This window comes from Lissotriton vulgaris, chromosome 3_1 (assembly GCF_964263255.1).
Source record: "Lissotriton vulgaris chromosome 3_1, aLisVul1.2, whole genome shotgun sequence".
Taxonomy (NCBI): Eukaryota; Metazoa; Chordata; class Amphibia; order Caudata; family Salamandridae; genus Lissotriton; species Lissotriton vulgaris.
The window spans coordinates 450153368-450180702 of NC_141689.1; the positions used below are offsets into that span (position 1 = coordinate 450153368).

Genomic DNA, 27335 nt, shown 5'->3' on the forward strand with positions numbered 1-27335 from the left:
CCGGCACGGGTGGCAGAAACCTCTGAATCAAGCGCCACGGAGAATGAATCTGCAGACGAAACAATAAGGGAAAGAGACCAAGTACAGACGACCACAAGGACACCTTTTCAGGACGAGTTTCAAGTTATCAAACAGGCATGGTTACGGGGTGGCAAGAACAAACCCCCAGAATGAAACGAAGAAAAACCAGGAGAGGAGGTGGGGGCAACAAGAGGAAGAGGACGTGGAAGACCCAAGAGATCGAACTGGGTGAAGCGGAACAAGCAAGACAACAAATGAAAAGAACAGAGAACATTACAATTATATACCTAACACCCAGAGTTTTAACTGCCAGTGAGAAAAAAGTACTAAGTCTAGGACTCACCTTTTTGTCCAACTAGCCACCTAGAATATACGCAAACACGCATAGACCTGTTTAACTTTGTCCGAAAACTAAAACTACACAAATATTTCAAAACAAAATCAAACTTAAAAATCGCAATTGGGACACCAATGAGAGCCACAGTTACCGATGTACTAAGAGGACGAGATCTAGCGGCGGTAGAAGTATTACAAGGACTAGCCATGGAAGAATATCGAAGTCCACTCCCGATAGCCACAGATGAAGCGACAACAAGAGCAGCAACAATGGGTATTGAACAGGAAAGGGAAGACAGTGGCTACAGACCGAGATCTCACTTCAATCCCCAGCTAACACAGGATGCAATTGATGTTTTCTTGGAGGCCATGATAAACGACTTAATAAAATACAGAGCAAGGAAATCAAGGCATCAAGTCGGAAACAGCAATAATAGCATCAATGTGGATGAGAGAAAAGCAGTGACTGATCTAATGCAGGGCAAAAAAGTGGTAATTAAGCCTTCTGACAAAGGTGGAAATGTTGTCATTCAGACACGGGAGAACTATTGTAAGGAGGCCTATAAACAATTGTCAGATGAAAGATACCATGAATTATCAACAAACGAGAAATACCTGGTGAGCATACAGCAATATGATGGACTAATCCACAATTGGTATCGTAAAAACATGCTGGTGAAAGAGGAGTATCTATTTCTGAGAAGTGAAAACCCAATAACACCAACTTTTTACCACATTCCCAAAATACATAAAAACAGCATTGATCCCCCTGGGAGACCCATCATTTCATCCCAGAATAGCTTAACTGAACATCTCTCAACCTTCATTGATCACTTTCTCACTCCTCTGGTACAGGAACTGGACTCCTACATAAAGGACACAAAGGACTTTTTGTCAAAAATTGACAATGTAGAATGGGACTCAAGTTATAGGCTGTTGGTATTGGATATAACTAGCCTGTACACATGTATTAGTCATGACAAGGGCATTGAAGCAGTCAGTTATTATCTACGCAAAAGACAATTGAGGTTTTTAGAACACAACTTAATGCTGATAACATTTGTGAAATTCTGTCTGAGGAACAACATTTTTCTGTTTGAAGAGAACTATTACAGACAGACATCCGGTACAGCGATGGGCACCTGCTTCTCACCCAGTTATGCAAATTTATTCGTAGGCTGGTGGGAGGAGCAGGTGCCCAGGTCGCTAGAGGCGGGTGGAGAGAAGGGCAGAGTGATAAAATGGTGTCGTTATATAGACGACTTATTCATAATCTGGCAGGGTTCAGAAGAAACCACTGCGGCCTATATCAATGTCCTCGATAACAATTATATGAATATCAGATTCACTGGGTCAATAAGCAATACAGGTGTTGAGTACTTGGATTTAAAGGTGTTCATCATGGATGGGAAAATTGAAACATCTCTTTCGTAAAAGTACTGCAGGTAACTCTGTATTATATGCAACAATCAATCATCCTATCCCTTTGATACAAAGCATCCCCTATGGGGAACTGCTTAGGCTAAAGCGCAACAGTACCCCGAGATTCGGGTTTTGAAACCGCAGCACTGGATTGCATCAGTAGATTTCAACTATGAGGTTACGCCAGGGACACTCTGGAAAGTGCATTAAAGAAAGTAAGAGCGATACCGAGGCGAACCCTATTACAAGCAAAAGATAAAACTACTGATGACGGCAAAGCAGAGATAGGGAAGTTCCGGCTGGTAACTCCCTACTCCGCAGAAGCCAACCACTTAAAACATATGCTTAGAAAAAACTGGCACATACTGCAAACTGATGGTATCATCAAGGATGACATTCCAGCTTTTCCATTAGTGACTTTCAAAAAATCAAGATCCCTTAAGGATATGTTGGTGCAAAGTCATCTAAAAAAACTGGGAAAAAAACCCAATGCCCTGGTTGATTTGAAAGGCTTTCATCCATGTCACAAATGTAAAGCCTGTGCGCACAGTAAAAGAGTTAAAAGTTATGAGATACCAGGAACAGGAATAACGAAAAACATTAACAAATACCTCACTTGCAGCACCCCATATGCTGTATATTGTCTTAAATGCCCATGTGGACTTTCATATATTGGAAGTACCATTAAACCACTGAAATTGATCATCTTGGAACATTTAAGAGCAATCAATAAAAATGTTCAGGCGTACCCTGTAGCGCGCCATTTCCAAGACAAACACTCCAGCAACAGAAATAAGCTGCAGTATTTTGGATTGGATCACATTGTAGACAGTATCAGAGGGGGAGACAGGTTACACAAACTAAGGAGGTTAGAATCTCATTATATAATAGACCTGATGACGAAACATCCCAAGGGACTTAATGCAGGAGAGGAATTAGCATCACATATTGGTTTTTGAACAAGAACTAAAAAATACTGACCATAATAATGAGACCGTTACCCATGATGTCTTGTTAATAATACTAGCAACTTGATAATGTGCAGCACGAATGAGAAGTTAACTACAATGATGTTGATTTGTTTTGTTTATTTATGTAATTTTGAATCGTACTTCATGAACTTTAGCAGAAAACTATGAACTTTTTGGAACTCTTTGAAATTTTCAGTATTTCGTTGACCAAAATGCTAATGAATTTTGGATTGCAATAACTAAGAGCTTTAATTACGAGATCTGATTATGAGCAAACCCCAAACTAATTGTATATTATAATGAATGTATTATGTGGAAACAAATTTTGACAAGGGATAATGGCCGATCCACGGCTTAATGAACCAAAGGAGATTTACTTTGTCATGAAAATCTGGTGGGGCCGATACACTGCTGTATAAATTTGTTCTTGGTACATATTAAATATGCCAAAGTATACTTCTATTAGAAAGCGATAGAAAATGAGGTAAAAACTACCAAAATGGCGCCGATACGGTCAGTGGCCACAATCAGCATAAACAAACCGATATACGTAATTAACCATTGATTGTGGAATGTCGGAAGATGTCTTCTGATACACTGACCATAACCTCGCCAAACTTTGGCAGCATTTTATCATTATTACAGCCGATACACGGCAACACCATGTATTTTGTGGACACTTGAAAATAAGGTAGAAATATTGTAACTAATATCATTTCAAAGCGAAGGACAACACTTTGGATAACAACGCTTTTAACAAAATATAGTTAAAGTGTTCAAATGAAAAGTATGACTTAAATGTAAATCTCGATATGAGCACACAACCAATATGGTGACAGAATTGAGTCCCTTGTTTGTTTTCATTATGAAAGTTAGGTGGACGTCAGCAATAAAACATGGCGTCCCCTCACAATGTTTGTAACATTGAGGAAGGCGGAGCGCCGAAACGCGTCTGTTGCGAACAAAATAAAGCTTAACTTGGAGAATCATCCCCGGAGTGCGTGGTTTCTATCGGAGTGAAAGATTGGAAACCTTGAGCGAGATATATAGAGGCATGTGAAGTGTGATGACCACGCCTCTGATGAAGTGCGGAAGCACCGAAACGCGTCAGGCGTTAAGAACTGAGCAGACAGGAAGACTCTAATGCCGCTGCAACTTGCCGCATGCTGCCTCTGTTTTTACCCGTGATTAGTGGGAGTTGGTGTGCGTTTTCAAGTTTGGGACAAACTCTGAGCGTTGATTTGATATATATATATATATATATATATATATATATATATATATATATATATATATATATATATGTATGTATGTGTATATATATATATATATATGTGTATATATATAGGGTGTGTATATATAATGTATATGTATGTGTGTATATGTGTGTGTGTGTATGTATGTATATATATATATATGTGTGTGTGTATATGTATATATATGTGTATATGTGGGGCACATATATGATTGTGTTTCCGGGGTCCCGCGCGTGGACGGGAATATTCTAGTGCTTATGACTTTGATGAGGATACCCCTGGAAGAGAACTAGGATTACAGGTAAGTAACTAATCTTTACCACCAGACTGTATGAATATTCTAAAGGAGGCTGGGAAACCTACTACTAGGGTATGTTATGCAGTAAAGTGGAAACGTTTTGTTATATATTGTAACAATATCAATCCCCTTAATGCTTCAGTACAAAATATCATCTATTATCTATTACACTTACAATCTGGATTACCTTATACATCAGTTTGATTGCATTTAGCAGTAGTAGCTGCATATTTACAAAACAGACAACACTTATCTCTATTCAGAGTACCAGTGATTAAAGCCTTTATGGAGTGTCTAAAAAAAGTAATACCACCAAGAGCTCCACCTGCATCAGTATGGAACTTGAACAGTCCTTAAAGGCTAATGGGACCACCTTTGGAACGAATGCACAGGTGTCGACTACAATTTCTCTCAAGGAAGGTTGCTTTTCTTATTGCCATCGCTTCCTTAAGGAAAGTTAGTGAACTCCAGGCACTAACTATACAAGAGCCTTTCTTTCAACTTCACAAAGACAAGGTGGTTCTTCGAACCAGTCCCAGATTTCTTCCAAAAGTGGTTTCTGCTTTTCACATCAATCAATCAGTTGAGTTACCTGTGTTCTTTCCTCAACCTGATTCTGTAGCAGAACGAGCTCTACACGCACGTGATGTTAGAAGAGTTCTAATATACTATGTGGAAAGAACAAAGATTTTCGTAAAATAAAGCAGCTCTTTGCTGCTTTTTCTCCACCACGCAAAGACAATCCCATTTCTTAATCGGGTATTGCAAGATGGATTGTTAAATGTATACAAACCGGTTCTACAAAAGCAAAAAGAACATTGCCATTACCACCAGAGCGCATTCCATCCTCAAAATAGGAGCTACTATGCCCTTCTTGGGGAATTTTCCATTAGCTGACATCTGTCAGGTACTAACATGGTCTACACCGCACAATTTCACCAAACACTATTGTGTAGATGTGCTAGCAAGGCAACAAGCTAGGTAGTTCTTAAAACACTTTTTCAAACAACTGCAACGGCTAGAGGTTAGCCACCGCTTTGGGAGAATACTTCTGTATAGTTTATACAAAGCATGTGATCTACAACTCACATGCCTCGAATGGAAAATGTTACTTTCCCAGTAAGCATCTGTTCTTGGCATGTAGAGCTGTAAATTCACACACACCCACCCGCCTCCCTGGTTACCTATACCTGTTGCAGATCTTTCTTATTTCACATAAATACGCATGGGCATCTCTATTCTACCTTTAACCCCTTGCATGCAGCCGCGATTCTGCACCTGTGCCGCAAAATCACAAGTGGGCGGGTTTATGACGGCCCCCAGAATTCATCAGCACACGAGCGCCGTAGTGCATGATGGATGGGGGCCGTCATCAGCATGCAAGGGGTTAATAACTCCATTCTCGCCCTCTGCCGGAAAACAGTCGATGCCCATGCGCACTATCACCGAAAGGAGTCGCCCCCGTCCTCGTGACTGGAAAGACTTCTTCAAAGAAAAACAACTTGCAAACTTCCAGACCCAGAATTTGTTGGCAGCAAAGCATGTGAATCTACAGCCCTACATGCCAAGAATCTGTGCTTACCCTAATTTTCTTTGAGGTTCTTACTGCCTTATGAATGCCATTGGTCTTGTCATGTTATATGCATGGTTTAGGTTTCTGCACAATAACATTTTACGATCACTTTTTGCACAAATTCAAGTGTATGACGATATTGGATTTGTTTCTCTGAAACTGCTTTGCTTATACACGTTGCGCAACATTATCATGATGCACCGAACACAGAGAACAAGGCCTTTGCACACTGTTTACAATGTCGTTCTATACCGTCCACGAGGCGACAGGGCTATCAGGAAAGCATTTTCAGGGGTTAGGCAGAGGAGACACTTCTGCTGAGATCAAGAGGTCCCTGCATGCTGATGCTTCTCCAAGCACCTCTTGAAAATCTCTGTGAGGGTCAAGTTTATGATCAAGACGTGAGTCCTACATTCTGTCCCGCCAGGTAATGAGGTTGGGTTTTTTTTGGCTAAGCACACACACACACCCTAGAAACACATAGGGTAGGGATTGCATAATAGGAGTACGCCTAATCATTAACTTGTTTTCAAATGGCAGCATATATACACTGTTTTAGCACCATGGTGGAACTAAACAGACTATTTACTATTTTTGTGCTTGTAATCACTTCATATGCTTCAGTCTACTATCGCAGCACATGTATTCTCTACAAGAATAACGTTGGTTAAATAAATATATTGAAGAGCGTCTTGTGTATTCTCTGTATATTTCTCTCAGAACAAGAGCGCACGAGTGACTGAGCAAAAGGGTTTCTAGATCTGTACCACGATCCCCGATGGGTCAGGGTTGTCCTGTTCAGTGGTTGCCAGAAACCATTTGCTTCCTATTTAGGTTAGGGGGGCTTGTGGCAGCACTGTGAGCTTTCTGGTCTCTAGGCCAACATATACTGTGGGGGTGCATGGAATCAGTCTAGGCACCTCACCCAAAGTTTGTTGTCCACAAACATGCCGGTCCTACAGATTAGTGGGAACTACATGACAGTCACATTTTGCAGGCTTATTTCATTGGTAATGCCTGACTGCCTTACCTGCTTGGAAGTGCCCGGTCCTCTGACCAGGCCTGGCCCGGCCTTTTTGGCCCTCTGCTTGCTTCGCTCTCTTTATATTCTTAACATACTTTGCCTTCTGTCCTCCCCTGACTTCTTGCGCTTTTGCTTTACTTTAATCTTTCACTTTTGTCTCTCGTTTTTAACGCCTTTTCCCTCTTTTCCTCTTATTCCCTGGTTTCACTTTTTTTTTCTTAATTTTTGCCGTCTGCTTTTTTTTTGTTTACTTTTGTTCCTTCCAGCTCTTTTTTGCTTTTGCCCATTTCATCTTTTTTTAAACTTTTGCCCCTTTACGGTTATTATTTTTGTAACGTTTGCCCTGTTTTCGCTATCTTATAACTTTTGTTTGGGTTGTCTCTTTCTCGCCCACCCTTGCTTTGCTTTCCTCTCCCTTTTTTATGCTATTACACTTACCCGCTCCTCTTTCTCCTGTTTTCTCTCCTCTTGCAACTGCTCTCGCCTACTTTTCCCACACTGTGCTAGCCCTACTCCTGAACCTTCTTACTGATGGCAGTAGCATGGATACGTCACTGCCATGCCAAAGGCAATCTCATCTGCGCCCATCCTCAACCAGAGCCTAGAACCCAGCTTTGCCAGCCATTCATGGTTGCCAGAGAAGCTACTTGCCATGAACCCGGTACACCTCTACCCGCTCTGCTTCCATTCCTCCCCCACACAAACAAAGGTGCATTCGTCTGTGCCTCCTGCTGCTTCTTGAGTGCTCCCCCGGCCCTTGCACACCCACTACCACCACCCATTGTTTACACACAACTTCACACAGCTTGACAACCTATACACAACACATACACCACCCTCACCCACCTACTCCTTAAACACCTGCTCACTCACCAAAGTTTCAATAGAAACTTGAAACTTCCTTTGCGACCTCTGCTTCGGCCTACAGTTTCTCACAGATGCCTGGTCTAATCCAGCATCCGCACCAGTCATTCCAATGGTCCTCTACTTGCTCCCATTCCCCTACAGCTACAAGAACACAATACTAGATGGGACAAACAAACCTAGAAGAGGACTTGCTGTCATCTACTTGGATAAAGAACTGCTAAATCGCCTCCGCTAACACCACTGATCCAGAATACTTGGCCATCAAATCAGTTGAGGACCACGACCCTGGGAGGGACCGTACTCTGCCAGTCCCCCAGACTGGGGTCCAACTTAAGCTCCACACTCACGGACCACATTACCCTCTGGCACTTGAATTTATTCTCAGCGTCCTAAACATATACCTAAATGACCAGACTGACGCCACCAATCTCCTGAATTACCGGAGTAAACTAGGAATTGCTGAACAAGTAAATGACCCCACCCACACAGATGGACCAGCCCACCCCTCTCACCTGGACCGACCAATCCGTTATCAGTTTTCGCCCACATCTACTTAACCAGTCTAGAGCCACTCACAATCAGACCTCCTGGTACAATTGGAACAAGAACTCCGAAGATGTTTGGATCACCAAGCTTCAGTCACGATAACCTCACTTGTTCCGCAACAAACACATGGATCACCACCTGTGCAGACTCTCTTGCTCCTCTTAAAACCACCTCCTGGGCCAAGATACAAGAAAGATAATATACAAAAGACCTCCGACTTGTCAAGCGTCAACGCTAGCAAAAGGAATGTAGGTGACCCCGCATGCTCATATGCACACATGCACACACACACGCACACTCTTCAGATTTTGCATCAACGAATTAGAACTACCAAACACTTAGCCCTCATTAATCAGATCCAAAACAGCTCCAACACCCCGTAGGAAGTCTTTGCGATAGGGAAGTAATTCAAATCCGCTTTTGCCAGCTCCAAGCCAATCACCCCGTCCCAAGAATTCTGCTCCCAACTCTCCCACTACTTCACCAACAAAATATCAACATAGTCTACAACATTACCACCCCAGTGAAACCCATCTACCTTCGAACCCCCCTACAACCTCCCTCTCCTCAGACAAGAACACCCTGTAATCCACTCAACCTGCTGACCAACCCTCAGTCACTTCAGAAACCGCTAACACCAACCGCTCTATAAACTCTGGAACCTCTTCGGATCCTTGCCCATACTTCATGTTCACCAAACGAATTGAGCCAATCTGAACAGCCCTTGTGCCCATTCTCAGCGACTCTCTCCATCCTCACCTTCCCGTACTCTTGGAAATACCTCACCTTTCTACCCCTACTGAAGAATTCCTCGCCAGACCACATGACATTAGCCAACTACAGACCCAATGTCCATCATCCCCTACCCAGGCAAAGTCATTGAGAAGCTCATCATTGCTTGACAAGCCGACCACCTCCACGCCAACCACCTTGTGGGCCCTTCTCAATCCGGATCAATCAAGGATCCTCGCTGTGCCCCACACTTTTCTGCATATATATGACTGCTCTTGCCCACATAATCCACTTATGTGGAGTCCGCATCCTCTCATATGCTGGTGACATGCAGCTCATGCTCTCCCTAACCGAGGACACCTCAAACACTCTAGCAAACTTCATCATCAGCATGTCTGAGGTCTCGACTGGATGAGAATCAGCTGCTTGAAACTTGACAGTGATAAAACTGAATTGGTCCTTTTTGGAAACTACACCTTCCTCTGGTCTTGGGGCTGGTGGCCCACAGAGTTAGGACCAACTCAGCAAGGAACCTAGGATTTGTAATTGACAACTAAAACCTGATAACCAAAACTTGATAACCAACCAAGTTAACACGTTTGCATTGACCTGCTATAACACCCTCAAGCTACAGAAAGTTTTCAAATGTCTCTCACTGGACATCCGAAGGTTTGTCACGCAAGCTTTCTTCACCAGCAGACTGGACTATGAAAATGTCCTTTACGTTGGCATCACCTCCCGACTCCCTTAAAGGCCTCAAGTCATATAGAACTTAGCAGTAAGTCTCACTCTCAGACTACCACACCACATGCGCATTTCCAAACACCTCAATGACTTCCACTGGCTCCCAATACACAAATGTCCTCTTTAATTTCCTCACACACACCTACAAAGTACTACACAACCGAGACCCAATGTACCTCAACAGCTGCATCCTGTTTCACCATGTGGCCAGACATCACCTCTCAGCCAACTTCTTCCTCGTCAAAGTCCTCCAGATCAGTCTTTGTGCTTAATGCTGCAACTGTGATCTTCCTCGGCTTCTCGATTTTTATTAAAAGGTCAGTAACCGAAAGAAAACATTGGTTTTACTTCCTTATAGTTTTTGGCTTCACTTGAAGAGATTTTTTTTTTGTTTCAGGATCATGAATGTTCAGGGTTTATTACCTTAATGAAGAGACATGATGTTTTTTGCAATATTTATTTTCTTTTGAGAAGCCCTATGGTTAATTTTGTTTTCATGCGTCTTAGATTCCATCTGACTTATTTGATTTCTTTCTAGATTGATGAACACCGAATATGTGTTTGCGTTAGAAAACGACCTCTCAATAAAAAAGGTATACTACTTTAAGTTCTTTGTTTTTACATTGCCATTGATGTTTTTGAAACGTTTTGTGCTATCCCAAAATTTCCCTAGAGGAATGAGGGGGACAGGCAGCACGGAACAGAGGAACCCAAAAAATGTAATAGGAGGCGAAGAAGCTTCACTTTGTAGCCTGGCTTTCAAATTTACCATGACATCAATGTTGGCTAAACGTTATTAAAGTAAAAAAAAAAATGTATTCCTACAGCTGACGGATGTTAGACTCTATTAAGAAGTAAATTGATAGCTGCTAGCCCAAAGCTTAATAAGAGCTGTTTACGTGTTGGACTTCTCAAATAATAATGTACAATATTGTTTTTTTGTTATTATTTATTTTTTAGAAAACACAATGAAAGACCTGGATGTAATTACAATCCCTAGTAAAGATGTGGTGATGGTACATGAGCCAAAGCAAAAGGTTGATTTAACTAGGTACTTAGAAAACCAAACATTTCGCTTCGACTATGCCTTTGATGAGACGGCTCCCAATGAAATGGTTTACAGGTATGCACTGTAGTTGCTCATTTTCTGGTGACCTACTTTTCTACTTTATGAATTTTGTTGTTATAGAAGACTGGGATATACCACTACTGTTGAAACATATGCTTAGTTTAGAAATACTTTTTTTCACTCCATCTGGGTTAAATTTGCGACACACAATGGAAAACAAAATCCTAACATATCGGTAAAGAGAAATATTTATATTTATCTTGATGCAAAACCAGTGCTTGCAAGAGTGATGCTGCTACATTGATGTATGGGAAAAAAAGAGAGGAAATTAAACAAGGCACAAAAAAGTGGAACTAATCGCATGTTAATGCCAAGTCATTTTTGAAGGATCACTTTCCCATGGTCTTCTACAACAGTTCAGCTGTGATATGCTAGTTTCCCATAGTGAAGGTAAGGGAATGGAGAAGGTGGGGTGTAAACACTTCAAAACGTCTTCCATCAAATCTGCACAGGAAAAAACATGACTTGGATAAAACTAATAATGAGAATCTGCAAGTGTTGTGTGTTCGTAATCAATGGAAACAATAGGTAGTTGGATTGTATCATGCATACAGATTTGTTATCGGGTAATAAATAGACACCTTCCAGGAATGTTCATTTGACTTAGAGAAGTCATTAACATTCGAGTTGTTTAGGTTAGCTGTGCTGCTGATTTTCAGTTCACACTTTGAATCTGCTATAATGGACAGAAGTATTCTATTCATGGGTTACATTCCAAGCAGCAGACAACGTGACAAGGCTATTTCACAACTACACACAAGATGAAGCTGTAAAAAACTACACCTCCTGGGAAGAAATATCACATACCAAGAACACGGAAATTATTTGCCTTACCACACACAACAGATGACATTAGACTAGATCCCCTTAGCGATGAGGGAGCAACATGGCCAGCCTTAGTCGGATACACACCGCATCTTGATGTTGATAATTTGATAACCGCAAAAGTGCATAAATTATATAAAAATGTAGTAACACTATACAGGTGTTTGACAGATCGTTGGGCGAACATTATCATTAAATCCTTCAAGGACTGCTCAGGCTGCACAATCGCAGTTGGCTACATTGGGCATCAGCCCGCAAACGCTAAATTCAGTCATAGGTAAAGTTCCTGTAGGAAAGTAGGATCTGCTTTCATGGTTACCCCCACTTTTTGCTTGGTGTCCGTATGTTTTAGACCTAGTCTGACTGGGATCCTGCTACTCTGTACCTCACTCACTGAGCTTTCTCCCTAAACTGACCATGGTAAGTACTTTTTTACATCCACAATTGGCTACTGGTGCACCCTTGTAAGTTCCTAGTATATGGTACTAAGGTACCCAGGGTATAGGTGCACCAGGGATCTCCCATGGGCTGCAGCATGTATTGTGCCACCCATGGGAGTCCACTTAAACTCTGACTACAGGCCTGCCATTGCAATCTGTGTGAGTTGGTACTTGCACCTCTTTCGATATATCTAAGGTCACCACACTTAAAACCTATAATTCACACTTTCGCAACCTCTTCAGTGCTGAGGGCAGGGTGCTTGGTTAGAAGTGTGAGGGTGCCCCTGCATGAGCAGGATACCCCTACAAACCCTGAAGTTGATGCACCAGGCATTGTAAGTGCAGTCTGCCATTTTAATACATATAGTGGACTTCAATTATTACAAGATGTTCAACCGAATAGTGGTTGCACCGAACCCGGTCATGTTTGTTATTATATTGTATTGTAATTGCATTTGTATAGTGCTTACTAACCCTGAGAAGGCGTCAAATCGCTTTTTCGGTGAGTAGCGCGCTTCTCCGGGACCCATACAGGATTAGTGTTGAATTAGTATAGTGAAACATGCAAGTACATTTTAAGTGGTGTATATGTTAGTCAGTTATTTGGATTCGGAAGGATAGCAGAAGGATAGAAGAGGAAAGAAGGTTTGTATTTATATAGCGCTTCTAACCCCTGATGGGGTGTTAAAGGGCTTTTTTTGGTGAGTAGCACGCTACTCCGGAAACCCATAAAGGATTAGTGGTGAATTAGTATGGTGAAATATGAAAGTAATTTGAGTGGTGGATATTAGTCAGTTATTTGGAGTGAGAAGGATAGCAGGGAAAGAAGGTTTCCATTCATATAGCACCTGTTACCCCTGATGGGGTGTTAAAGTGCTTTTCTGGCGAGTGGCAGGCTACTCCGGAACCAATAAAGGATTAGTGTTGATAATTAGTATAGTGAAATATGAAGTAATTTGATTGGTGGATATGTTAGTCAGTTATTTGGATTGAGAAGGGTTGGGAGGGGTAAAAAATAAAAAAAGGTTGTCTTTTATATAGCGCTTGTAACCCTGATGAGGTGTTGAAACGCTTTGTTGGAGAGTAGTACACTACTCTGGAACCAATAAAGGATTAGTGGTGAATTAGTATAGTGGAATATGGAATTAGAGAACTGAACATGTTAGTCTGGTGATTGAAAAGGATAGCGGAGGGATAGAGTGAAGGATTTCTATTTTTTTAGGTCGTAGTAGGAGGAGGCTTTTGGATAAGTAAAAAGGGTTTGGGGGAAGAGTCAGAGGGAAGCGTTTAGAAAGGTTTGTTTTTGAGTATCAGTATAGTAAAAGAGGTGTTGGGTGATGCAAGGAGGGGTAGAGTAGGAGAGAGTCAAGAAAGGGTTATTTTGGGGAACATAGTAGTGGTATGGGGTTTGGGATAAATGAGAGTGGGTGTAGAGGATATAATATATGTATACGGTGAGAGATAGGGTAGTGAATTCAAAAGAGTAGTAGAAAGAAGTTTGAGATGAGTCAGAAACTTGGGCCAGTATTCTAAAGTTGAGAGAGGTATAGGCTGAGAAATAGGGTAGTGCATTGGAAATGCTAAATTAGAAGAACGTGATAAATATATAGATCCAAAAGTACATTGAAAGTATATAGATGCATGAAGGAGGTAAGTATATGCAGTTTAAATATATTGATAGAGGTACAGGAGGAGAAATAGGGTAGTGCATTGGATATGCTTTTTTCAGAGAAAAGTAACAGACACACAGATCCAAGTACATGGAGGTACATAGATGCACAATGGAAGCAAGTACATTTAGACCAAAGATGATTTTCTTTTTTTTTAAATGTTTTTATAACAACACAATTATTGTACATGTTTATACATAGCAATACACAACGATAGGCACATATCTATAGAGAAAATAATTGCTTATATACAGAGGGACAAATACATAGGGTGGGTATTAATGAATGGGAAAATGGGCAGCATACCTGGCCCTGGTCCCGACCAGTCTGGAACAGGCTCAAACAGGCACTCACCCTGGTCCTCTCCACCCTTAGCTTCGACGCCCTAAGCTTTGGCCGTTTATAGCCCTAGTAGTCAGGTGACCCCTTAAGCCAATGGGAGCCCTAGCCCTAACACTATCCAATCACAACACTAGCCCTAAAATCTAGAACCAATAGGAGACCAGGACCTTACAGCCAATCTTAGCCCTAGTCCAAGCACCCAATCAGTTTCAAAAACCTTGATCCCTACGTCCAATAGAGGCCCTAGCCCTACCAGTAGTCTCAACCCTAGTCCAAGCAACCAATGGCACAGGAAGCCCTAGTCCCTACTTCTAATAGAAAGCCTAACCCTACTCTTAGTCCCACACCTAGTCCAGCAACCAATCACACCAGAAACCCTAATCGCTATTTCCAATTAAAGGACTAACCCTAGCCCTAGTCCCAACAGCCAATAACACAGGAAACCCTAGTCTCTACTTCCAATAGAAATCATAACCTTAGCCCTTGTCCCAACCCCACATTGATTGCATCACAGACCCAGCAACCAATCAGAACCCTCAAATACCCAACCAATGAGGACACTAACCCTAATCCAATAGAAGCATCAGATACAACCACCAATCAGTGTACACATGTACCAAACAATAGCAGACTATATAAGGTCCCAGCTACCCCCGACAAGGTTTGCTGGCCAGAGAGTTGGAAGCTGCTCCTCTATTCAGAAATCTCCTAGGAGACAGACAGGCTCAATCCACTTTGGTAAGGCCCTAACAAACTTGTCCTCTAACAACACTATTTGTATAACACTTTACTTCCCCTCCTGGCCAAAAATCAAAGTGCACAGTCCCTATTAAGCACAGTTTAAACAGCTTGCAGCAGATTACTGCTGTCTCGGGGGGGCTGGTTTTACTGACTTGTTAACACAAAATGGTAGCTGGGGGTGCATTGCTTAACATACAGGTTTTAGCACAGAGCAAATTTAGACATTTGGAGGGAAAAACTGATAGTCACGGGGAATGAGAGGGAAAAAACTACTGAGTTTGGACTGCAAATCCCACAATTCAACAGGTGAAATGGAAGCGGTCGCAGGCAGGAAAAACCACAGGTTTAAACACAAAAACATGGGATAAAATATGCAATCACTGGCTGGTTAAAACTACAATTTTAAACTGTTAACAACCACAGGCAAAGACAGTTAAAGAAATGTAAAAAGAAAACAATAAGATGATGCAATCACAGGTAGGGAAAATCGTTTAAAAAAATCTTTTATTTGGAAATGTTGGAATCATACCCCAACACCGATTCCCGTGTTGGAAGTATAATCCCATGTACTGAGGGCTCCCTTGAGGTACCCCCTGTACTCCGGTAACAGCCTATCAGGGCATGGCAGCAAGCTAGGGCTGGTGCCGACCACAGACCCGATTCTGCCCTCCTGCTGCTGATCCAAGCTCAAGAAGGGGGAAGGTGGAAGGTAAAAAAATAGGTTTCCCGTCACAGGGTATTGGGCTGGGGGCACTTGCCAGTGCCACCACACTGCTTTGAAGGGCATACTCCAGTTTAAGCCAGTTCAGGGAGCCCTTGGCTCTCGCTCTTGTGCGAAACTGGACAAAGGACCTGTGAGTGTCCTCCCCTCTTTCCACCCCCTCTGGGAGGAACCCCAAAGTTGTTCAAAACCCTTTCCTTGGGTTTCTTAAGGGCTTGCCTGTGGGTGGGTGGTCAGATTCGTCATAGGACAAGACTCATGACTAAAACCACGTCACTCTTTGACCGTCTGGATACTTGAACTTTGCCTGGAACCTAGAGTGCACCAAGGACTCCTGCTGCTCCTGGTCTTGCTGTTCTTCTTCGTCATCTGTGTCTCTTCCATGTTTTAACAGACCTGTTGGTGTCAAGGATGCCTGAAGTAATCTCCCTTGGAGTGAAGGAATCTCTCCGCTTCATCTGAATGCACCATAAAAAAGTTGACCCGACTGCTGCTCCTGTCGCCTTTCGGACTTCACGAGGCTCAGCAAAACGGATGTTGGTACGGCAACTCCCTCAAGGCCAGATCTGTTCTCTGCAATTTTGTGGGCAGTATCCCTCGTTGAAACCACTGTGCACCGCATCGACTTGCCGTCTCCAAGGCTTGTTTGCTCTGCACTCCAGAGATCTTCGGGCTACACGAAGCTCCAGCATCTCTTCCATCCAGGCTCACGTCTTCACTGTACCGTGGGCTTTTGTTCTTGGTGAGCTGCCCTAGGTCCTCTTTCGACACCTGTGCCTTTGGCCTGTGGGTCCTCCTGAGGGTCTTCTACTGCTTCAGTGGGTTCCCCTGCTTGCTAAGGGCCTGCTCTGACGCTCCTGCTGTTGCTAATTACCATGGACTTTGCTGGTCCCAACATTGCTCCGTATTTTTTTTTCTACATGCCAGTTGCACCGACCACCTAGTCACCGACATCCGACATGGGACAGCTCGTGCACGACTCCTGGTCTTCCTCCGCATTGCCTGGTCCTCACAAGGTCACAGTCGTCTCTGAACCGCCAGACATCGGTGGGCATTTGTTATCGTGCCCCCTAGTGACATACTCTCTGTCCAATCTGCTTGCAGGTTCTTCATTACCACCCTTGGATTCCATCATGCTTCTTCTCCAGAGGCATTTTTTTCCTAGTCTTCCATTGTGGTCTACGGAGTTTTACGACATCTCTTCACCCCTATATAGACACCTGGCTTCCCTAGTGTCGGTAACCTGGTTCCCAGGGCATCCACGGGTGGGGTGGCTCTGCAACCTTGTGTCTCCCAAGGGACATCTTCAGGATCTGCTGGGAAGGGTCCTCCTTCTGCAAAACTGCAACCGCAACTTCTCCATTGGCTTCCATTTGTCACACAACTGTGTTATCATTTTGCGCACAGCCTCCTTGGGGTTTCTGGGTACTTCTGGTTCCTTGTGTCCCTGGCTCCTCTCTGTCTTTTGGTCCAAGTCCCATCCTCCTATGCAGTTCGCATTCCCCTTTTTTTAGGATATGGTTTGGTCTCCCCCTGGAGACCACTGAATTTTGTGCTACTTACCTGATTGCAATTGAAGTATTTTTGTGTATTGTGTGGATATCTCCGGGTAGGCGGTATACCAATTTGTTATTGAGTGTTGTGTAATAAATATAAGTATTTTTAAATAAACACTGGGTGGTTCCTTTTCTTTTAACCTACACTATACAATAAAACTGGTAAAACAAGCTGCTTAATACTCCTTCAAGATAAAAGTGAAGGCTGCTCTCCACAGCTACCACTTTGAGAGCGTTCTATGGTTATCAAAGACCACTAAAATCGCCATATTGGGTGCCTGGATTAGTGCAAGGTGCATCACTTAAAAGAAGTGTGCACCATATACTAAGCCAGCCTCCTAAGGAGTCAAGCTATCCTGGCTGATGAGGGGAGAAACCCGAAACCGGTCCTAAGATGCTGGTTTCCAGTCCAGGTAGAACCTGGCCTGGCAGTCCGGGCTGCCCAGTTGGCGCAGGGTCAAGACTGATTTGCGAATGGCTGGGTCCTAACTGGAATGGCATGGTGAGCAAAAAAAACAATGTATTTAGGCTCAGATCGCTGTACTAGGGTGAATGTCAAGTCAAGTCAAGTCGGAAATTTATATAGCGCGCTACATACCCAGAGGGTCTCAAGGCGCTTGAGGAGGGGAAGGGAGTTATTTGTCGAATATCCAGGTTTTAAGTAGCTTTCTGAATGCTAGGTGGTTCTGTGTGAGACGTAGGTGGGTGGGGAGTGAGTTCCAGGTTTTAGCTGCGAGGTAGGAGAAGGATCTACCTCCCATGGTGGTTTTATTGATGCGAGGAATGGTAGCAAGGGCTTGGTTGGAAGATCGAAGCTGGCGAGGGGGGGTGTAGAAGGAAAGTCGTGTGTTGAGGCATTCGGGTCCAAGTTCGTAGAGTGCTTTGTGGGCGTGGGTTAGGAGTCGGAAAGTAATCCTCTTATTGACTGGGAGCCAGTGGAGGTTTTTCAGGTGGCTAGAGATATGGTCTTTGCGTGGGATGTCAAGTATGAGTCTGGCTGATGCGTTCTGGATGCGTTGTAGTTTTTTCTGGAGTTTTGCGGTGATACCGGCGTATAGGGTGTTTCCGTAGTCCAGGCGACTTGTAACCAGTGCATGGGTGACTGTCTTTCTGGTTTCAGTGGGGATCCAGCGAAATGTCTTTTTGAGCATGCGGAGGATGTTGAAGCATGAAGATGAGACTGCGTTGACTTGTCTGTTCATCGAGAGAGAGGAGTCCAGGATGACTCCCAGGTTTCGTGCGTGGTCCGTCGGGATGGGTGCTTTTCCAAGGGCCTCTGGCCACCAAGAGTCGTCCCAAGCGGAGGGGAAGGTGCCTAAGATAAGGACTTCTGTTTTGTCTGAGTTCAGTTTCAGACGGCTGTGCTTCATCCATTCTGCTACTTCATGCCTTCATGTAGGTTGGTTTTGGCGGTGTTGGGGTCTTTGGTGAGAGATAGGATCAGTTGGGTGTCGTCTGTGTAGGAGATGATGTTGAGGTTGTGTTGGCGAGCGATGGTTGTGAGAGGGCTCATGTATACGTTGAAGAGGGTGGGGCTGAGTGAGGAGCCTTGGGGTACGCCGCAGATGACTTCCGTGGCCTCGGACTTGAATGGTGGGAGGCGGACTCTCTGGGTTCTTCCGGTGAGGAATGAGGTGATCCATTCCAGTGCTTTTCCTTGGATCCCGATGTTATTGAGGCGCTGTAGGAGAGTGCTATGGCAGACTGTGTCGAAGGCTGCGGAGAGGTCAAGGAGGATGAGGGCGACTGTGTCTCCGTTGTCTAGTAGAGTTCGAATGTCGTCTGTTGCTGCGATGAGAGCGGTCTCCGTGCTGTGTTTGGCTCGGAAGCCGGACTGTGAGGCGTCGAGGGATTTGTTTCATTCGAGGAAGGCGGCGAGCTGGTTGTTGACGGCTTTCTCGATGACTTTGGCCGGGAATGGAAGGAGCGAAATGGGGCGGTAGTTTTTGAGTTCGGTGGGGTCAGCTGTGGGTTTTTTCAGAAGGGCGCTGAGTTCGGCATGTTTCCAGCTTTCCGGGAAGGTGGCAGAGTTGAGGGAGCAGTTGATGACATCTCTGAGGTGTGGTGCTATGATGGAGTCTGCTTTGTTGAAGATGTGGTGAGGGCATGGGTCTGTGGGGGATCCTGAGTGGATGGAGTTCATCAGGCGGATGGTGTCCTCGGTGGAGATTGGGTTCCAGTTGTTAAGGATGTTCGAGGGGGGTGCAGGTATGGTAGAAGATTGGGTGGGACGGTCTCCGGGTTGGATGTCGAAGCTGTTGTGGATGTCTGCAATTTTGTTGTGGAAGAATGGGGCTAGGGAATCGCAGAGGGCTTGCGAGGGGGTGATGTCGTTGGAGTTGGCTGAGGGGTTGGTGAATTCTTTGACGATGTTGAATAGTTCCTTGCTGTTGTGGGCGTTGTTGTCTAGTCGGTCTTTGAATGCGGTTTTCTTGGCAGTCCGGATCAGTTGGTGGTGTATGCGGGTGGCGTTTTTGAAGGTGTCCCTGGTGCTGGTGTTTGGGTCTTTTTTCCAAGCCTTCTCCAGGGAGCGACAGAGTTTCTTGGATTTCTTAAGATCATCATTGAACCAGGAGGCATTTTTGCTGCCAGGTTTAATTTGACGTTTTTCAGCGGTGCTAGGGTGTCGGCGCTGTTGGATAGCCATTGGGTGAGGTTAAATGCCGCTTGGTCGGGGTTTGAGGAGTGGGTGGGTGGGTTTTGAAGAAGCGAAGAGGAAATCTGGTTGATGGTGATTTTGTTCCAGTTTCTTCGTAGAGTAGGTTGAAGTCGGTTGTGAGTGGTGGTTTTATTGTAGAAAAAGTGTACGCAGCTGTGGTCCGTCCACTGAAGGGTGATGGTGTGACTGAAGGAGACATGTTTGCTAGAGGTGAAGATGGGGTCGAGTGTGTGACCTGCGATGTGGGTGGGCGTAGAGACAAGTTGTTTGAGTCCGAGGTTCGCGAGGTTGTCCCGAAGGGAGGTGGTGTTGCTGTCTTTGCTCTTTTCCAAGTGAAAGTTGAGGTCTCCCAGTAGGATGTATTCCTCGGAGGGGAGGGCGTGTGGGGTGATGAAGTCGGTGATAACGTCGCTGAATTTTGCACGGGGTCCTGGCGGCCTGTAGAGGAGAGTGCCTCTGAGTGTGGTCTTGGGGTCGGTGTGGATCTGGAAGTGAAGGTGTTCGGCGCTAGCTAGGTTGACGTCTGAGCTGGTTGAGATGCGGATGGAGTTCTTATGGACGATAGCGATGCCTCCTCCTGTTTGGTCGATGCGATCCTTACGGATGATCTTGTATCCTTCCGGGATGGCGATGGTGATGTCAGGGGCTGATGAGGCGTTCATCCATGTTTCTGTCAGGAAGGCGACGTCGGGAGAGATGGTGTCTAGTAGATTCCAAAGTTCGATGGCGTGTCTGTGGATTGAGCGGGTGTTGAGCAGGATGCATTTTAGGTGGTTGGTGTCGGGTCTCTGCTTGGTGTCGGTGGGTGAAGAGTTGGTTTTGGTGCCGTCGAACTTGCAGGAGTAGCAAGAGAAGGGTCCATGGGTGTGTCCGGGAGCGGCTTGGACGCAGTTGGGGGAACGGCCGGGGTTAAGGGCTAGGAGGGTGGGGGCGTCGTAAGTAATGCGGGAGGGCTGGGCATAGCGAGGACCAGGGGATCTGGCGCTGGGCGCGGTCCAGGCGCGGACGGGCGTAGACGGGCTTACCTTTGGCGCACCTTTGGCGCACCTTTGGCGCACCTTTGGCGCACCTTTGGCGCACCTTTGGCGCACCTTCGGCGCGAATGGGGCGCGACCGCTGCGCGTTGGGTCATAGGTCATATATGGATGGTGGGGGTGGGGGGGCGGAGCGTGGGAGGGGCAGCAGCTGGGAGGCGGTGGCGGGAGGAGGGGCTGACCAGGGGAAAACAACAACACAAAATGGAGGGTCAAAGGCGAGCACAGCCAGGGGCAGTAAATGCACAGCGTGTAATAATAAAGAGCCTAAAGCGCACAAATCAGTAACAGTGTAGCGGCAATCACTGTTACAGACTCGGCGAGGACGCGCTACAAATTAATAAATAATTATTCGACAGTGCAGCGCGAGTAAATCAATGGAGCGACAGTGCAGCGCTGTAATTAAATAAATAAATAGTTGCAAGTGGGAGGAGATTCCGTTCTGGATTGCACAAAAAGCAAGTCTGTTTGTGCGGTGTTTCCCCATATGGGAATGCTGAAAAACATAGGATTTTAACAATTTGCTTGCCGATGTGGATATCTTCCCCTGTGGAAGACTCGGAATATGCCATATACCAGAAGACATGGTATCCCTTCATTAACTTCACTGTGTACTTGGAGTGAATATTCAACATTGTTCAGCATTCCATCTATCAGTTGTTCTTTTTGCATTTGTTTCCCTAAGAGGAACGGGAATGCCCAGAAGCGAGGCCCATGCTCTCCATGCCATTGGAGTCAAGCTAGCCTGTTTGACAACGGTTAATACCCCGAAACTGGGACCAGGATGCTTGTTTTCTGGTCCAGGGACGACCTGATCTGGCAGTTTATGCTTGACTTCCCATGAGGAGCAACGTCAAGACTGACTTGCATATGGCTGTGCCCAAACTGGAATGGCATAGTGAGCAAAATAAACTGATGGATTTAGGCCCTGATCTCTGTACTGGGGGTGAATGTTTGGCATAGTTCAGCATTCCGTCTATCAATTGTTCTTTATTGCAGAGCCAAGTGGACATAACAGGCTTCCAACCTCCTTAATCAGTCCACAGATTGAGCTGGAGCTTGCCATTACCCCCAGGGGATGACAGGTCCTGGATCCTTGATGTGACCTCAGCAGTGCTGTATTGAAGTTATTGGACTCTTCACAACCTTGAATGGGCTCTTTGGCTGCAAAATCTTGTCACCTGCACGGCCTGCCAATGTAAAGTTCCATCAACCTGACCCTTCATGCTTCAGAATGGACATCTCGCAGGAAACACCGTCACAAAGCTCCGGCCCAACTGTCCGTGGCGAAGACAGGATCTTCTGACTACATTGCCTTTCCTGCTTCTCGCGGCCCCGTCCACCACTAACGGAACTCTGCGCTGGACTGAGAAGGTAACCTTTTAACAGGATTAACCTGGTCCCTTTATCATACCCACACTCAATCATGGCTGGGCTGAACTTGTAAGTTTCTACCGGTCTTGCCCAACCAATTAGCCACCAGTGGCGCTTTGGACTTTTTGGTGCTATTGTGACTCACACCTTTCTTTTCTATTGCATATCTTCATTTCTAATGATTGAATTTTTGTTTTGTTTTTGGTATTGATTCATTTATTAAAGTTTTCTCTATTTTTAGTTTTTTGTCTACCAGACACCCCAGCTGTCTGGCTATGCGAAAGACATCTTGGGCACTTTCAGAAATTTGACCTGGAAATGGATTCTGACTATGTGCTTTGTAACTCACGCCTTCTGCCTTTTGATTTGCTGACTTTATTAGCTTTAGGCTACACTGCTTGAGTTCATACTCCCCAGGCTAAAGCAGTGTTTACAGTATTCTTTCTCTGACTCGTCCTCTGTAATACACAGGTCTTAAAATCTTGTTATCTCGTCACATTTGCTGGACATTCAAAGATCGAGGTCCGATGTCAAGCTGTGTTTTTGTGGGAGCTTGGTTTTTATTTTGCTTTAGGCTGACTTCAAAGTGAGAGCGTTTTAAGGAGAGAATGGAGCCTTCTTGTGCCCTTTTTGAAAAAGGTTATGTTAGACATAGCCATCTGAAAAGGTATCTCTTTCCTCAGCTGCACAAAACATTTGCAAGGTTTTTGCTAAATTCCTCTTTTTTGGCGAGTCCATTTAATTTGGGAAACTGCCTTTTTAGAAACAAAGTACAAAACCGCATATCAGTCTGAGCGTCAACTGTACATTTCGTTATCTTGGGTAATTTCCACTGTTTATATCCCATTTACTGTCAAGCACATGATAAGAACTTTTCACAGGAAATAGCTAGCCACATTGTAACACAATTTAACAATACTTGGTTTTCACTTTGATGTCTAAAGCATATGCTTTATTTAGAACGTCTGTGGCAACTTGTTTTGGAGATTCGGATAAGTTTAAAGCACTTTTAGGTTCCTGCCTACAAAAGACATATTTGGGACTTTCAGAAAGTTAACCGGGAATGCATTCTGCACGTGGCTTGCTATTGACTTTGTGGTTTGTCACTCACGTTTTCTGGCTTTCGATATGCTTACACTTTAGGCTCTGCAACTTAAGGCCGTACCTCCCTATGTTAAAGCTATTTTTACATTATTCTTCCACAAACTCATTTTTGTAATAAACAGCCCTTTGACTCTTGTTATCGCGTCGCATTTGCTGGGCATTCAAAGACAAGAGCTCTAATGTCAAGATGTGTTTCCATTGGAGCCTGGTGTCTATTTTACTTTCAGCTAACTTCAAAGTGAGAGCGTTTATAGGAACAAGGTATGCAGTGTACTCCATGGAGTCTGTTTGTGCCCTTTTTTCAATGTTTTTAGGTTTTGCCTGCAAGTGCGCACGTAGTGCGCATGCGCAAAAAAACCTTATGAGTATAATATGGGATTGATGACCCGCCCCCGGCTCCCATTGGCTAGCTCCATAAATGGAGGCTAGCCATTGGAAGCCGGATCTGTCAGTCAAGGCCGGACCAGATTTGGGGGCGTTCCCGCGTTTTCTTCCCTGGGCGTGGTTGTACTTCGCTGTCGTAGCTGAGCCCACGAGAAGGGAGCGCTGTGCTAAGGTGTACATGTTCGGCCGCCGGAAGAAGTCCAGGTGAGTGTTTTTTTTAATTCTTGCCTTCCCGCCCCCCCCCACCCCCTCCCCTTTCACTCTCTGTTGCTTGTCTTCTTTTTTTTTTTTTTTTACGTAAAACTTAATTTGGCTTAGGCAGAAGACCTCCGTTTTCGTGTGCGTGTCTGGAATGGGTGAAGAGCTAGGTCCGACCTTCCGGGACACGAACCTGTGAATGCAGGCAGCATACTCGCACCCCTCTGCAGCTGCGGGCCAGCAACCAGACCTGCAGGCCGGTGCACTGTATTTGCCTCAGACAAGTCAACCGGAGCCTGGAGCACTCTGCGGAGACAGCGGCACTGGGAGGAGAAGCCTTGCACTAGAGGACTGAACCGAAATGTTACTTGCATTCTGGTGCTTGTCGTGTTTGTGTCCATTCAAATATAGGACCACAAATATCTGAATGCAAAGCGGAAAGGTGTGCCAGCAAAGGTTCTTACGTCTGATCCAGCTGCAATACCTTCAGGTCGAGTTCACGCTATATAAACACTGCAACAAAAAAGTGTGATATCACTAGTGAAGGCAGGTGTGCTGTTACTGGTGCAGACTGGACGTGCGGTCCCCGACTATGTTACCTTTTGGCTACGCTTTCACTAATGCGGCCAGATGAGCTGCACTGCTGCAGCGTATGTTGTCACTCGTGGAAACCGAATATGCTTTTATCGGCACAGGCAGTGCGCAAACAGACAGTTATCACTGGCGTTGGAGGACTGGGGTGTTAATGGCCCAGACAGTACTCAGCTACTCCATAAACTTTCCCACTACCTCTCCTTCCCCTTCCAATGTGCTCTTGGGATCCAGACGGGTCTTTGGAGGCGATCTTGGGCACAAATATCTGAATGCAAAGCGGAAAGGTGTGCCAGCAAAGGTTCTTACGTCTGATCCAGCTGCAATACCTTCAGGTCGAGTTCACGCTATATAAACACTGCAACAAAAAAAGTGTGATGTAACTAGTGCAGGCAGGTGTGCTGTTACTGGTGCAGACTGGACATGCGGTTTCCGACTCGGTTACCTTTTGGCTACGCTTTCACTAATGCAGCCAGATGGACTGCACTGCTGCAGAGTATGTTGTCACTCGTGGAAACCGAATATGCTGTTATCGACACAGACAGTGCGCAAAAAGGCTGTTATCACTGGCGGTGGAGGACTGTGGTGTTAATGGCGCAGACAGGCAGCAGCTGCGCAATAAACTTTCCAACTACCGCTCCTTCCCCTGCCAGTGTGCTCTTGTGATCCAGGCCGGGTCTTTGGAGGGGATCTTGTGCACTGGCAGCAGTGCTGCTGTATTTTTTTTTTTTTTTTAAGTCTACTAAAACAGAAAGGCCAGCTTCTCTAAATACAGAGGGCAGTTTCACTAGGTCTACAGGAGGAGCGAGGCCAGCTTCTATAGGTCTGCAAGAACACGCCTCATACTCTCACGTAGAACAGCGGAGTGGGCCGCTACTGTATCATGTGTAGAAGAACAGTATGGCAGTTTCAGGATGTGCACATCAACAGTGAGGCCTGCTTCTTACTAGGCTGAGAAACAAAGCGGCTGTTTCCTTATGTGTAGGAGTTTGTGTCAGTAGAGGAAAAGAGGGGGCGGTTTCTCTATGTTCACAGAAAAAATAAACTTAAAGCCCACCTGTAGAGAGGTAAATTAAGAGAGAGCGTGTCTACGGAAACACGAGTGGGCAGCCTGTGTACGTGTACTAGAACAGAGAGTGTTGTTTCTGTATGTCTGCAGAACAGAGGGAAGTGCGTCTATCAGCATACAGGAAGAACGAAGGCTGTTTCTGCACATATACCAACACATTTCGGAGCATTTATGTATGTGTACATTAACATGGAAGACCGTTTATGTATACGTTTTAGAATGGAGGGGCAGCTTCTCTGTGTGTGCTGGAACAGAGGCTGCCACTGACAAAATGCACAATGCCGGACGGTCCCTTCTAAATTTGCCAAAGGTCCACGAAAACTCACAGTTGATCAGCTATATAAAGACCTTTGGCACTGCCATCACCCCTAGAGAGGCATGGAGCCTACATGTGCCCAGGGACAGATAATGCTACTCATGCTGTGAACACCAACCGAGAGCGACACCCACTGTTTTTCACAGCACACACCAGGCCCAAGGGCATTGAGGCTTTTTACAACAGAAACACACTCTTTTTGGCACGGGGAGATTAATTGATTTAATAAAAATAGTGAGAGGAGGTCGGAATTAATCCCGGACCCTCCTGTTCTGAAATCGGCAGGCTGCAGCTCTAGCCAATAGGCCACATCCCGCCCCTTCTGGGTAGAGGAGCAGGGAGGACACCTTTGGATGTGCTCAGAAGCGGAGTGGTGCTTCAGTGTGTATATATGAATTAGGCTACCTATTTATGTTTAACACAGGAACAGACAGGGTCTCTCCCTTGTGTGTCAACTAACAGAGAGGGCAACTTAGGCTTCTGTTTGAATCAGGAAATGGCGCTTCTTCGTCTGTACATGTACTATCAGGGCTAGCTCTGTGTGTGCGCAGGGTCAGTGGCCTGGCATGTGAGAGACTGCAGCTCTTACACAAGAAGGACAGTAATGTCCCCACCAACCTCTGATCTTAGCCGACCATGATCAGAACCTTCTTGGCTTTCTTCTCTTTTAGGGGTAGCTAGAGCACAAACATGGCAGTTTTTGCTTTCTTTGACTCTCTTCTGTCCCTGCTTGCCACAGGTTCATTGCCAAGTCTCCAATGGTTGCCTTGTCCTTGTTTGCTGTCTCTGACCCTCCTCTGACGTTGCTTATTTTTTTGGAGCGAATGAGTAACTTGGCATGTTTATGACAGTACTACAAGGTGGTGCAAGCACTGCTGCTAAAGGCATTACATGTTCAGTATTATCAATGGAGACTCGGCAAGAGATTTTTCTGGCAAAAGGTTTTTTTTTGTGTTCAAAAGTTTTTTATTGGGAGCTTCAGAGATATACAGCTGAACAGAAATAAATAACTGAGTAGAATAAAAAGTACATACAGAGCAGCAAATAACATTGTTCAGCATTCCATCTATCAGTTGTTCTTTTTGCATTTGTTTCCCTAAGAGGAACGGGAATGCCCAGAAGCGAGGCCCATGCTCTCCATGCCATTGGAGTCAAGCTAGCCTGTTTGACAACGGTTAATACCCCGAAACTGGGACCAGGATGCTTGTTTTCTGGTCCAGGGACGACCTGATCTGGCAGTTTATGCTTGACTTCCCATGAGGAGCAACGTCAAGACTGACTTGCATATGGCTGTGCCCAAACTGGAATGGCATAGTGAGCAAAATAAACTGATGGATTTAGGCCCTGATCTCTGTACTGGGGGTGAATGTTTGGCATAGTTCAGCATTCCGT

At 44.9% G+C, this 27335-nt stretch overlaps 1 protein-coding gene across 5 annotated transcripts in view; it reads left to right on the plus strand.

The window, feature by feature from the left end:
* The window catches only part of KIF2A (kinesin family member 2A), a 525241-nt gene that overhangs the window by 217440 nt on the left and 280466 nt on the right, over window positions 1-27335 (plus strand). For all 5 annotated transcript variants that reach the window (XM_086960677.1, XM_086960679.1, XM_086960678.1 and 2 more), the window contains exons 8-9: window positions 10329-10383; window positions 10751-10913. In XM_086960677.1, coding sequence (XP_086816803.1) covers window positions 10329-10383; window positions 10751-10913 — 218 coding nt within the window. The remainder of the gene's footprint in view (window positions 1-10328; window positions 10384-10750; window positions 10914-27335) is intronic.